The sequence below is a fragment of the Hippoglossus hippoglossus genome, chromosome 5 (genome assembly GCF_009819705.1).
Source record: "Hippoglossus hippoglossus isolate fHipHip1 chromosome 5, fHipHip1.pri, whole genome shotgun sequence".
Taxonomy (NCBI): Eukaryota; Metazoa; Chordata; class Actinopteri; order Pleuronectiformes; family Pleuronectidae; genus Hippoglossus; species Hippoglossus hippoglossus.
This window is the reverse complement of record NC_047155.1, coordinates 4778649-4792029: the sequence shown is the minus strand read 5'-3', so window position 1 is coordinate 4792029 and position 13381 is coordinate 4778649. Positions and strand designations below refer to the sequence as shown.

Sequence of the window (13381 nt, the reverse complement as noted above, 5' to 3'; positions counted from 1 at the left end):
CGTCTGATTGGCCGACTGTTCTCTCTCTGTGTTTCTGTCCAATCCTGACGTCTGTCCTCATTGTCCTCTCACAGCTTCACTGAGGAAACACTGAGTCCTGAACTACGAAGCCACTTCAACATGTCCAGGAGATCTTTCTGAGATCCAGCTCAACTTAACCTGACAAACACAGTCAGGCTAAGTAGTCACATGACGCTGGTTATCAACTCGTTAAGTTAACTCAGGTTTTCCTCAACAAGATCTGAGCCCGTGCACATAAAAGGGGCGGGGTTTACTGTGTATGACCAATCACAGACATGGACGGTTTGACTGACAGCAGAGCCTCATATTTCATAACGAGGATCAAACTGTTCTATAATCAAAATCAGAGGAGAACAAACTGACTCTGAGGACACACACTGTCTCACTGACTCTGAGGACACACACTGTCTCACTGACTCTGAGGACACACACTGTCTCACTGACTCTGAGGACACACACTGTCTCACTGTCTCTGAGGACACACACTGTCTCACTGACTCTGAGGACACACACTGTGGTGGAAACCTCTGACATCACTACTCAATAAAAACACATGGACCTATTTTCAGGAAGCTGACTGAGTGCATTTGGTGTTTTGGTGACAGGATGAGTCTGGAGAGATTGAGATGTTCTGGGTGAGTTAGAGATCAACTGAACCAACCAGACGTTGATTTAAACTTCCCTTATCCTTCCCTTTAAGGAGAGTGTGCACCACACAACAGTGTAGAGTCACTGTGGTCAGTGGGCGGAGCTTTTATACGGGTTGATCTCCAACTTAACCTGCTCCAGCGCTAGTTAGCCGTTTATCCTTACCAGTTACCATGGTGATTTACCCTGATAAGAAGTGAACGAGCTTCGTAGGATTGAAAAAACTAAACCTGAAGTTAACCTGATAACCACAAATCCTGCTTCTTAGCACCGACCCTGGATCTGTACTATGATACTGACTGTGTTTAGTAAAATACTGATGAAAGCAGCGTGGACTGACTCCAACCATCTACTGACCTCACAGTCTCCAGTCGACAGGTTGGATTCTGCTTTAGATCAAGCAGCTCCTTCACTCCTGAGTCCTGCAGGTTGTTGTTACTCAGATCCAGTTCTCTCAGATGAGAGGTCTTTGACCTCAGAGCTGAAGCCAGAGAAGAACAGCTGATCTCTGACAGTTTGCAGTCCTCCAACCTGAATAACAGTTACAACTTAACTGTAAATCAAACTGAGTTCATGTGTGAAAATAACAAACAAATATTCACGTCACACAGACTCATAACATGGAAGATGAATATGAAATCAGACATGTTGGACTAAAAACCAGTCCTGATTCAGTAAAAATAGATTATTTGGACCCGGTCTCTGTCCTGCAGATCAGTTTAGGAAATCCAGAACTAAACTCAGATGTGTTTTAACAGCTGAATATTTAAAATGTCACAAATTAATTAATGAATGGATTCAAGTTATGTATGAAGAGGAATTATGTTAAATTAGAATTAAATGAGATAAATTGTGTATGAATGCTGTATTATAGATATGAGATCTACAAAAGTCAGTCAGTGAACTGACCTCAGAGTCTCCAGTCGACAGGTTGGACTCTGTAGAAAACCACACAGCTCCTTCACTCCTGAGTCCTGCAGCCTGTTTAGACTCAGATTCAGTTCTCTCAGATGAGAAGGGTTTGACCTCAGAGCTGAAGCCAGAGAAGAACAGCTGATCTCTGACAGACTGCAGCCCCACAACCTGGATAAAGAAATATGAATATTTGAATGTGTCCTCCTGTTGTTGTGGATCGTCATCATGTCAACACAGACTCTCAACATGCTGCTGACCTCAGTCCAGTCTGTGACCTGAAGATAAATATCAGATCAGACATGTTGGACCATTGTTTCATTTATCACCTTCTCTGTGTGTTTGGTCACTGAGCAGGTTTGTGTAATTAAACACTGTTTAAAGTAGGGATGGCTCCTGACAGTCACTTCCTGTTTGTTTCTATACTTATCAACTGTCCAACGTGTTTCAATAAGAATGTGTCTTATTTTGAAAACCTGAGGAGGACGAGTGCTCGGCCTCAGTCCACATCTTATTTACTGACACTTTCTTAGTGATCAGGAGCAGGTGAGTGCAGGTGAATGGAGTTGGGCTGATGAGGTGGACGTGACTGACAGGCTAGGTGAGTGACAGATGACTGAGGGACAGTGAGCAGAGCAGAACTGAGACAATTCAAGTAAATTTAAATAAATATGACAAAATAAGAAAAACAATTGTAACAGTGAACATTCAAGGATTTAAGAACCTCAGAGTCTCCAGTCGACAGTTTGGACTCTCCAGTCCAGAACACAGCAGCTTCACTGCTGAATCCTGCAGCTTGTTTCCCCTCAGATCCAGTTCCCTCAGATGTGAGGGGTCTGACTTCAGAGCTGAGGCCACGACTTCACAGTGAGTCTCTGAGAGTTCCAAACCAATGATTCTGTAATTAAAGAAAAATGTAGACTAACAGATGAACTCATTAGATTCGGGTGGTCAAGGTCAAGGTCATAACCTCTCCACATATATATATATATATATATATATATACAGTACCAGTCAAAAGTTTGGACACACCTTCTCATTCAATGGTTTTTCTTTATTTTTATTTCTTTCTACATTGCAAATTAATAGTGAAGACATCCAAACTATGAAGGAACACATATGGAATTATGTGGTAAACAAAAAAAATGCTCAACAAACCAGAATATGTTTTATATTTTAGATTCTTCAAAGTAGCCACCTTTTGCTTCGATGACAGCTTTGCACACTCTTGGCATTCTTTCAATCAGCTTCATGAGGTAGTCACCTGGAATGGTTTTCCAACAGTCTTGAAGTGTTCCCAGAGGTGCTGAGCACTTGTTGGCTGCTTTGCCTTCACTCTGCGGTCCAACTCATCCCAGAGCATCTCAATTGGGTTTAGGTCGGGTTATTGTGGAGGCCAGGTCGTCTGATGCAGCACTCCATCACTCTCCTTCTTGGTCAAGAGTCCCTTACATAGCCTGGAGGTGTGTTTGGGGTCATTGTCCTGTTGAAATACAAATGCTGGTCCCACTAAGCGCAAACCAGATGGGATGGCATGTCGCTATCAGAATGCTGTGGTAGCCATGCTGGTTAAGTATGCCTTGAATTTTGAATAAATCACCAACAGTATCACCAGCACAGAACCCCCACACCATCACACCTCCTCCTCCATGCTTCACGGTGGGAACCACACATGCAGAGACCATCTGCTCACCTTTTCTGCATCTTACAAAGACATGGCGGTTGGAACCAAAAATCTAAACTTGGACTCATCAGACCAAAATACAGATTTCCACTGGTTTAATGTCCATTCCTTGTGTTTCTTGGCCCAAGTAAGTCTCTTCTTCTTGTTGTTCTTCCTCAGTTGTGGCTTCTTTGCGGGAATTCGACCATGAAGGCCTGATTCACGCAGTCTCCTCTGAACAGTTGATGTTGAGATGTGTCTGCTACTTGAACTCTGCGAAGCATTTATGTTGCCTCTAATCTGAGGTGCTGTTAATTTGTGGTTTCTGAGGCTGGTAACTCTAATGAACTTATCCTCGGCAGCAGAGGTAACTCTTGGTCTTCCTGTCCTGGGGCGATCCTCATGAGAGCCAGTTTCATCATAGCGTTTGATGGATTTCACGACTGAACTTGAGGATACATTCCGGATTTACTGACCTTCCTGTATTAAAGTAATGATGGACTGTTGTTTCTCTTTACTTAGTTGAGTGGTTCTTGCCATAATATGGATTAGAACTGTAGTCGAATAGGCCTATTCACTGTATAGAACTCTGCACCAACCCTGCCTCTGCACAACACAACTGATGGTCTCAAACACATTAAGAAGGCAAGAAATTCCACAAATTAACTCTTGACAAGGCAAACCTGTTAATTGAAAACCATTCCAGGTGACTACCTCATGAAGCTGATTGAAAGAATGCCAAGAGTGTGCAAAGCTGTCATCAAAGCAAAAGGTGGCTACTTTGAAGAATCTAAAATATAAAACATATTCTGGTTTGTTTAACACTTTTTTGTTTACCACATAATTCCATATGTGTTCCTTTATAGTTTTGATGTCTTCAATATGAATCTGCAATGTAGAAAGAAAGAAAAATAAAGAAAAACCATTGAATGAGAAGGTGTGTCCAAACTTTTGACTGGTATTGTATATACATACATACTTTTATATATATACAGTATATACATATATAAAGTATATACAATAATCTCCCTTGTACCCAACATGGTGATCACATTGGATTTCACTCTCCACATCTGATCTAGTTGTTCCATGTACATGAGAACAATGAGAATGTATACATATGTAAATATATACACATACATATATATGACACAAGGAGAACATCCTCCTCACAGAAAAGCTGCACTAACAGTGTTGACCACTGCAACACCATGCTGCCCAAAACAATGAGAATCATTTAACACTGTGTGTATTTGAAGAACGACTCATCTACACTGATTGAACATGTTATTGATCATGTCTGGACTCACACAGCCTTCCTGCAGTTCCTCACAGCTGGGATCAGTCTCAGTCGACCCTGGTCTGATGTGTTGAACTTCTCCAGGTCCAACTCATCCAGAACCTCCTCTGACATCTGCAGCACGTAGGCCAGAGCTGAGCAGTGGATCTCAGAGAGTTTCTCCTTTGATTTGTTCTCTGACGTCAGGAACTGTTGCATCTGCTGATGAACTGAGTGGTCGTTCGTCTCAGTCAGACAGTGGAAGATGTTGATGCTTCTGTCAGGAGAAATGTCATCACTCTCCATCTCCTTCAGGTTGTTGATGATTCTCTTGATGATCTCTGGATTGTTCTCTGTCTGACCCAGCAGGCCTCCTAAGACTCTTTGGTTGGACTCCAGACTGAGGCCGTGAAGGAAGCGAACAAACAGGTCCAGATGACCATTTGTACTGGTGAGGGATTTCTCCATGGTTCTCTTCAGGAGGTCATCCAGGGAGGAGGTACCCCTTCTGTCCCAATATATTCCCAAGAAGTTGTTGAGTTCTTCTGTCTTCCTCTTGGTGTAACAGTGGAACATGTAGACTGCAGCCAGAAACTCCTGAACGCTCAGATGAACAAAGCAGTAGACTGATTTCTGGAAGATCACACACTCTCTTCTGAAGATCTCAGTACAAACTCCTGAGTACACCGAGGCCTCTGTGACATTAAGACCACACCGCTCCAGGTCTTCTTGGTAGAACATGATGTTTCCTTTCCTCAGATGTTTAAACGCCAGCCTCCCCAGCTTCAGGAGAACGTCCCTGTCAGCCTCCATCAGCTGCTGTGGAGTCGTCTCATGTCCCTCACCGTACTTGTTGTTCTTCCTCTTTGTCTGAACCAGCAGGAAGTGTGAGTACAGGTCAGTCAGGGTCTTGGGCAGCTCTCCTCTCTGGTCTGTGGTCAACATGTGCTCCAGAACTGTAGCACTGATCCAGCAGAAGACTGGGATTTGACACATGATGTGGAGGCTCCTGGACGTCTTGATGTGTGAGATGATTCTGCTGCACAGCTCTTCATCACTGAATCTCCTCCTGAAGTACTCCTCCTTCTGGGCGTCAGTGAAGCCTCGTACTTCTGTGACCCTGTCAACACATGTAGGAGGGATCTGATTGGCCGCCGCAGGTCTGGAGGTTATCCAGACGAATGCCGAGGGAAGCAGATTCCCCTGGATGAGGTTTGTCAGCAGCACGTTGACTGATGACCTCTGTGTGACTGACACAACCTTCCTGTGGTTGAAGTCCAGAGAAAGTCTGCTTTCATCCAGGCCGTCCAAGATGAACAAAGGTTTACAGACAGCGAGCGTCTCTGCCGTGAGCTTCTGTAACGTTGGATGGAAAACACGGAGCAGCGTGAGAAGACTGTGCTGCTGGTCTTTCACCAGGTTCAGCTCCCTGAACGAAAGCACAGTCAGCAGATGCACATCTTGGTTTTCTAAACCCTCTGCCCAGTCCAGAGTGAACTTCTGAACCGAGAAGGTTTTTCCAATGCCAGCGACGCCGTTGGTCAGGACGACTCTGATGCTGCTCTGCTGGTCAGTTAAGGCTTTAAAGATCTCGTGGCACTTGATGGGAGTGTCGTGGAGGCTCTTCATCTTGGAAGCCGTCTTAAGCTGCCACACCTCATGTTGAGTATTAACCTCTTCACTCTGTCCCTCTGTGATGTAGAGCTCAGTGTAGATCCTGTTGAGGAGGGTTCTACTTCCTGTTTCATCAGTTCCTTCAGTCACATGTTCACATCTCCTCCTCAGACTGAGCTTATGTTCATCTAAAACCTCCTGCAGACCACGATCTGCTGAAAGACAAGAAACAATGTCAGAGACAGAGAATCTGAGAATCTGCTGATTGTTTTCATCAGATACAGAAAAACTACAGAAAATAAAAGCTTTTTAACTTTGTGCTTTTATAACGATGTTAAATGTTGATGCTGTATGAAGGAACAAAATAAAACAACATGTGCTGATGTCAGAAGTGAAGACATCAGCAGACACATGTACAGTGCTGCTCTGACCGGCTGTCTGAACTCCAGCTCCTATTCAGGATCTTTGTCCACACTGGGGACAGGAGGAGTCTCCTGAAGAACCAGACTGGTCCCAGTATGAGGTGATGCACTGTCTGCAAAACCAGTGTCCACAGCTGGTGGAGACTGGATCCTTCAGGACGTCCTGACACGAAGCACAGCAGGACGACTGCTCCTCCTCAGAAACATGACTCCTCTTCCTCTCTCTGTGAAGACATTTCCTGGTAACTCAAATGTCACAGTCACAGGTTGTCATTACTTCTGTCAAGGAGGTTTTGTTTTCACCCAGTATGTTTGTGTGTTGGTTGGTTCGTTAGTCGGATCATAAAAAACTACAGATACAGATAGTCAATTTGGAGGAAGGATGTGGTCTGTGAACCAGATCAGGGAGAGGGGAGTAGGGGTGTGCCATATTAGGAAAACATGCGATATCGATAACGTTGTTTAATATCGCGATGAAGATATGACTTGCGATAAATAAACATAAACAGTCCCTGGCTATGGACCCGGACACAGAGACCACAGACAGCTCCTCAGGCGGGAGAAGGCGCACAGCCCGGTCACAGCGCCACCAAGTCCGGGGCAGTTCATTTACTGCTCCTCTGTGTGTCTATCATTCCGTCAAACCGAACGGAGCGCTCCCCTCCACCTCCTCCAGCTCCATACTTTTACAAAAAAAAAACATGTTTGTTTGTGAGTATGCGGAAAAACCCGTCAATGATTTTATTGTCTTTCATTTATCATCTAAAGCGGCCAAATATATTGACATCAGAGTATGAATGCGTGGCGCATGGATCACAATCGATAATACTCAATAACGTGAGCTCACACGTCGTTTAAACCACAATTAAGATATTAATTACTGATCGCAAACCCATAAGGGGAGGGTTTCTTTCTACTTCCACAGACATGTTCAGAGGACTGATGTTTACCAGTGTGTGGAATTTGGTGCAGATCCAAATAAAAATGAGTCTCTAGTGAATTCCAAAGTGGTTTCATAAGGAGCGTGTTGGTTCTTGGTGGAGGTCTGAGCTCTTTGAGTGATTCTGAGAGATTAGTCACCAACTTCAATGAAGCTGTGTCCTAATGCAGGGGCCACACTAGAGGAAACTAAATCCTCTTCAGAGCAGTTCACAGTAGAAACAGTCTCTTACTCTGTGTGTGAGGGTCCAGGTTCAGTACTGAAGTTTGGAGGCTCTCCTTTGGACTGGTCACTCTTCAGAGACACACAGCTGGACCCTGGAGACTCTGCTCTCAGTCTGTGGTCCTGACCTCTGCAAACACAAACATGTTTTTATTCAGAACACATCATTCACTGGTTCATTCTCTGAGGATTCAGTTTGGAGGTTCACATGTTTGTAGCAGGTCTCTTACTTTGTTTGTGAGGGTCCAGGTTCATTACTGAAGGTTAGAGGAGGTCCCATGGACCGGTCACTCTTCAGAGACACACAGCTGAACACCGGAGACTCTGCTCTGTCCTCCTCTTCCTCCTCATAACCACTCATCTTCAGTCTGAGAGGAAAAACACTGACACTGACTGTGAGCTGAAACACACACACACACACACACACACACACACACACACACACACACACACACACACACACACACACACACACACACACACACACACACACACACACAATGGGCCTCATTTAATAACAGTGACGCACAAATCTGGGATTCATCAATATGTTTGTACCTAAATTTGTTCGTACTCTGAGAACAATTTAGAACTTCCTCAGACCATGTGTACGCACAAATGATGAAGGCCCGGCTGCCCTAGAAAATGTAAACATACCCCTTTGACTAAATGCATAGTATATTAATACTCCATTTATTTAAAGGGGACATAGCATGCCCATTTTACCACAAGTTGATATGGTTCCTTGGGGTCTTAATGAAATGTCTGTAACATACTTTGGTCAAAATACCACAAGGATCATTTCAAACAGCCTTTTTACCCTGTCTAAAACAGCCCTCCACAGAGTGACCTGTTTTGAGTGCCTGTTCCTTTAAATGCTAATGGGCCAGCTCCCCCCTCCCCCCTCTCCCCCCATGATTTTAAACGATATAAATTACATATTTTATATGATATAAATTATCAAATATGCATCCCATACTTTGTATTCCCCTTCTGTTGTCCTGGAGTTTTAATTTTCCCAATCGCATAATTAAATGTCCCCCTCTGCCCATCCACTACCAGCACACAAGCAGACAGACAGAGAGAGAAAGAGAGGGGGGGGGGCTATGAAGACCATCATTTACCCCCGAACCCCGACATTCAACGGGTACAACAACAAGCGGAGAAAGCAGAATCGCGTGCTGACCTTATATATACAGTCTATGGGGCTGACCAGCGGAGAAATGCTCGTCCCGTGTGAACAGCCAGGCGGCTGCTCGGCTTGAGAACGGCGCTGCCTCGCAGCGGCGCTTCCGCGTCCGGTGTACCCCGGCGTAACTACTGTAACCCGGCGTAACTACTGTACCCCGGCGTACAGTAGTGCTGAACACTGCGGAAGTCTTCCACACAGCTGGCAGTGTGGAAGATGTAGGGAGACTTCCAGTACCTTGTTACGACTTCCAGTACCTTGTTACGACACAAAACCCAGGAAGCTCAATCGAGTCGCTCAAGCATGACGTTTCTGACTTAGAGGAACTATAACAAAACGCGCGAGTGTTTTTTCCCCAGAGTTTTTGGGTTGGTAGACATGCCAGATACCCACATTAACCTGTAGAAGCACTAACAAAGTGGAATTTGCATGCTATGTCCCCTTTAAATAAAAATAGTAGATAGACAGCAATAATTACATTTTCTGATGAATTTACCAAATGTAATAAAAAACTATAAAATTGACGCCCTTTCATGCTCATCATCTCTATAAAAAACCTGCTGAATTCATATGAATGTTTCTGGATAAACGGGGCGTCGCTTCTTCTGCAACAATGAAGTTGAAACACCGCGTTAAGTCGTAATCTGCGGGAGGAACTCTTCTGTCTGCAGGTAGCCTCAGTGCGTGTTCGTCTCTGTCCCTCTTCACACGAACTGATGATCACATGTGTTCAGGTATTAATCGATGATGTCGGATCATGACTCTGGATCTTCCCGGTCACTTTAACCCTGATGTCCTGACCGTGCGCCTCACGTTACGTCTCGTGTTGCAAACAAACACAAAGTAAACGTCAGTCCTGTACGTGTCCTAATAACTTGTGATCAGTGTTTACTGTTGAAGTGTAAAGTGAGCGCAGGTCAGAGGAGGAGGAAGCTCCGACAGAGACACAGGACGACCGGACAGTTCATGTGAGTCTGTCCTGAAGCAGCGGTGTTATAACTATTCAGCGGAGTCCGTGTCCACGTCGCCATGCATCTGAGAGACATGTCCACAGCGTTCAGCGCCTCAGTTATTGCAGACCAGGTTAACCTTGTTCGCTCACACGGATTTTCTATGCTCAATTCTTGCTCTCTACACTTCCGGCGGAGTATTTAGGATACATACGTGGCTTCTCTCTCTCTCTGGGACACTTCCCCTTCTCTCTCTAAACGTCAGACCTCTCGCAAACACAGGTTGTAGCTCAGGCTATATCTGATGGAGTTGGGCAGTTTGGGAGTTTCCCACAGTTTAACGAACTCAGAAATATTGACAGATCAGACCAATCGCAGGGAAATACATCTTCATGCGAGTCTAATAAATCAACACTTCAACAATATTAACAATAACATAGATTGGGCTATTTACCAATGAAGCCAGCTATACGTAAATTCAGTGTTTCTTCAAATATAACAAAGTCAACCCTCCTACATTGTTTCCCTTTCGTCCGATCACAGTAAAATAATATTAATGTTGTTCAAACACTTACCAGCCTCTGACTTCACGTTTGCTCCGTCTGCTCTGGCGCTCTCTCTATCTACTCTCTCTTTTCCTGCCTTTCCGGGCTGATGGGAGAATCTCTCTCTGCATTTACTGGAAAACCATAGTGGAAAACACATAACTATGTGTGCGTGTGTGCGTGCGTGTGTTTTGTGGGCAGTGTTCAAGGTTCCCCATGTGGACACAGGTCGTCACTGCAGGTTCAGTTCAGGAGCAGCAGTAAACCTCCATAAGTCAAATTAACAGGTTTTTATTAACAGGAACAAAGTTTGATCCGATTCTCCTCAGTCACCAACTTAAAAACTGTGATGTCGTCACGTCAACTCATCTCCTGCTCATTCAGTGTTCAGCCTCAGCAGTTGTGGTTTGTGGGGGAAACTTTGTGTCAATCACATAAAACAAAAAAACTAAGTGGTTCAGTAAAGTAGAATAATCAGTCGCCAACACGGGAAGGAGTGAAAAACTCACATAAATAACTCATTGCAGCAAAGTGGTCGTTCAGTTTAAAGATTATCTTGTATTTCATCATCATCAGCAGCAAATCCCATGAAAAGACAACAACTAAAAACCTCCTGTTCCTGAAGCTTTATAAAAGTTACACTACACATTCACAAGGCTTTTCTAAACTTGTGTGTCTTCAGTGGGAACCTGTGACCTTGGAGCCGAGTGCCACAGACAGTGGGAAGTCAGACTCAGTTGGAAGTCTTTGGAATTTTCATGGAATTTGTTGAGAAGATTAAAGAATAAAAACATAAAAACACCAGGTTGAGATGAGGGAGTGACAGAGAGCAGAGGAGCAGTGGAGTGATCGGTGACACAGCAGCAGCAGCAGAGTGAAACTAAAGTGAAGGAAACACTGATTCAAAGCAGCAACTTTAACATGTATTGATCTTATGACTGAAAAAGGTGAGAAAATATTAACATAAACATTAACTTGTGACCTCAGTGGTTCACTTTCATTTGCAAAACTCCGACTGTGGGCAACTAAAGACATTCTTACATGTGTGCACAGTGAATCTTCAAATATTTACAACAACACGAGTAACAGAGAGGAAGACTTAAAACAAATGAGTCACTTCAAAAATAAGCATTTAAGAATATATGACCTATAATAATAATAAATAAACACAAAATCCCTCCCTGGTCTGAGTTAAATCCAACGTGTTAAGCTCTGATATGTTAAAGAAAAATAAAATTAAGTTTCCTCCAAAAACCACGTTGTGCTGGTGTGAAACAGTCGTGATGCTTCCTGTGATGTGCAGGAGATGAAGTTGCTGCTGAGTGGAAATAAGTACATAAAGATGTTTGAAGGGACATCAAGCTCCAGTTTTACACAAACTTCTTCTATCACACTTTCATAAAACTTTCCAATATATATAAGGACGTTTTCAGTCTTTAATAGAAAACTATTGGAACATAACGGTAGATTTGGCTTTTAAATGATCTTTGATATTTATGTTATTCAACACTTTGTGTTTATAGTCTTCTGTGTATTTTAATGTTGTCTTTAACATGATGGTGTTATCAGTGTGCTGTTGTAAATGTGGCCTGTGGTGAGAAAAGGTTGGGTTAAGACCCAGCTACAAACTGAAAGTAAAGATGAATATACGATAACAAAGAAAACTCATTCCAGATGTTTCACTTTCTTCTGTTGCATCTGTTTTCTTAATTTGCAGTGTGTGTGCGTCTCTCGGCCACCGTATCTTCTATTGTTCCCTGTTCTCTCCCCAAACTGAAAAATCACACATCAAAATTATGAAATCACTTCACTGCTGTCACTTGTCTCTGCTGTGAACCTCACATCATCAGTTCTTTCCCAGCATGCTGCTGTTCCCAGACGCCTGCTACAGTCTCCCCCTTGTGGTTGGTCTGAGTTGGTGGTCAAGAACATACAAACATAGATTTGCGTCATTGCTTTCGAAAATATTTTAGCAACAATTTGGGTCAGTTTTCTATTAAATATCGTAAACATATTTATTGAACAGTTTCCTCTGAGACTCAAAAACAGTTCAGTTCAGTTTCTTCTGGTTGTTTCCACTGTGTCAAATAGTGTAAATTGTTCTTTTACCTGCACCAAGGAGGAGATGTTTTCACCTGTTTGTTGGTTTGTTTGCAAGATTAAAGAAAAACAAGAGTAATGATTTCCAGCAAAGTCGGTGGAAGGATGTTTATTGTGCATTAAAGTAGAGACAAGTAGAAACAACAGAACTTTTCTTTTACTTTTTGTTACATCTGGTTCGTCCCAGAAGAAATGATCCATGTGTTTGACTCATAGACTAAATATAAAGGCTTTGACTGGGATGTTCTGCTGTTATACAACAGTGCCACCTGTGGGTCAAAAAGAAGAATAGCAACCACTGCACTGCACCTGATGCAGAAATGAAAACGTCCCATTTTTAAGTCCAGAGTTTTGATCTTTTGTGTCAAAGACAAAACTCTGATTTTGAACTCAAAGTGATTTAAATGTGTTTAACTTTGTGTCGAACTAAATCAATTTGTGATGTGAATCCAGGAACTTTAAGTTCATAAACAATCAGATACACAGAATGTGGTTCTACACACATGGAGACATACTGAGAAAGGTGAAAATAATAAAGGCTAACTTAAAAACACTATATGTGAGTGTTTATACAGTGTTTATATATTCTGCCTGGTGTTATGTCATTTCAATAAACTGATTCTTCATGTGAATAGAAGCGTGAGTGTGTCTGCAGACACTGAGTCAAAGGACAGAACAGCAGCAGCTCCACTGATGAAGCTGTGTCACATCCACAGGAACACACAGGGAGGATGGTGGACTGGACACTGTGTGACAGCTGATCTCAGAGCCGTGCACCTCCTCTGATTCCTCTGGAGCTCCGTCTCCTCTCTGCCTCCCAGCAACAAGGCCCAGTCAGAGCCGCTCTACACACAAGCTGCTGCTGCTTCAGCCTCT

At 43.4% G+C, this 13381-nt stretch overlaps 1 protein-coding gene across 1 annotated transcript; it reads right to left on the bottom strand.

Moving 5' to 3' along the window:
* Positions 1-878: 878 nt before the first annotated feature.
* On the bottom strand, positions 879-5837 carry LOC117761028 (NLR family CARD domain-containing protein 3-like; the record flags this gene model as incomplete). Its single annotated transcript, XM_034584595.1, has 3 exons — positions 879-1200; positions 2306-2479; positions 4555-5837. Coding segments are annotated over 3 exons (1683 nt in total), but the record flags the coding sequence as incomplete, so codon positions are not given.
* Between the last annotated feature and the right edge of the window lie 7544 nt (positions 5838-13381).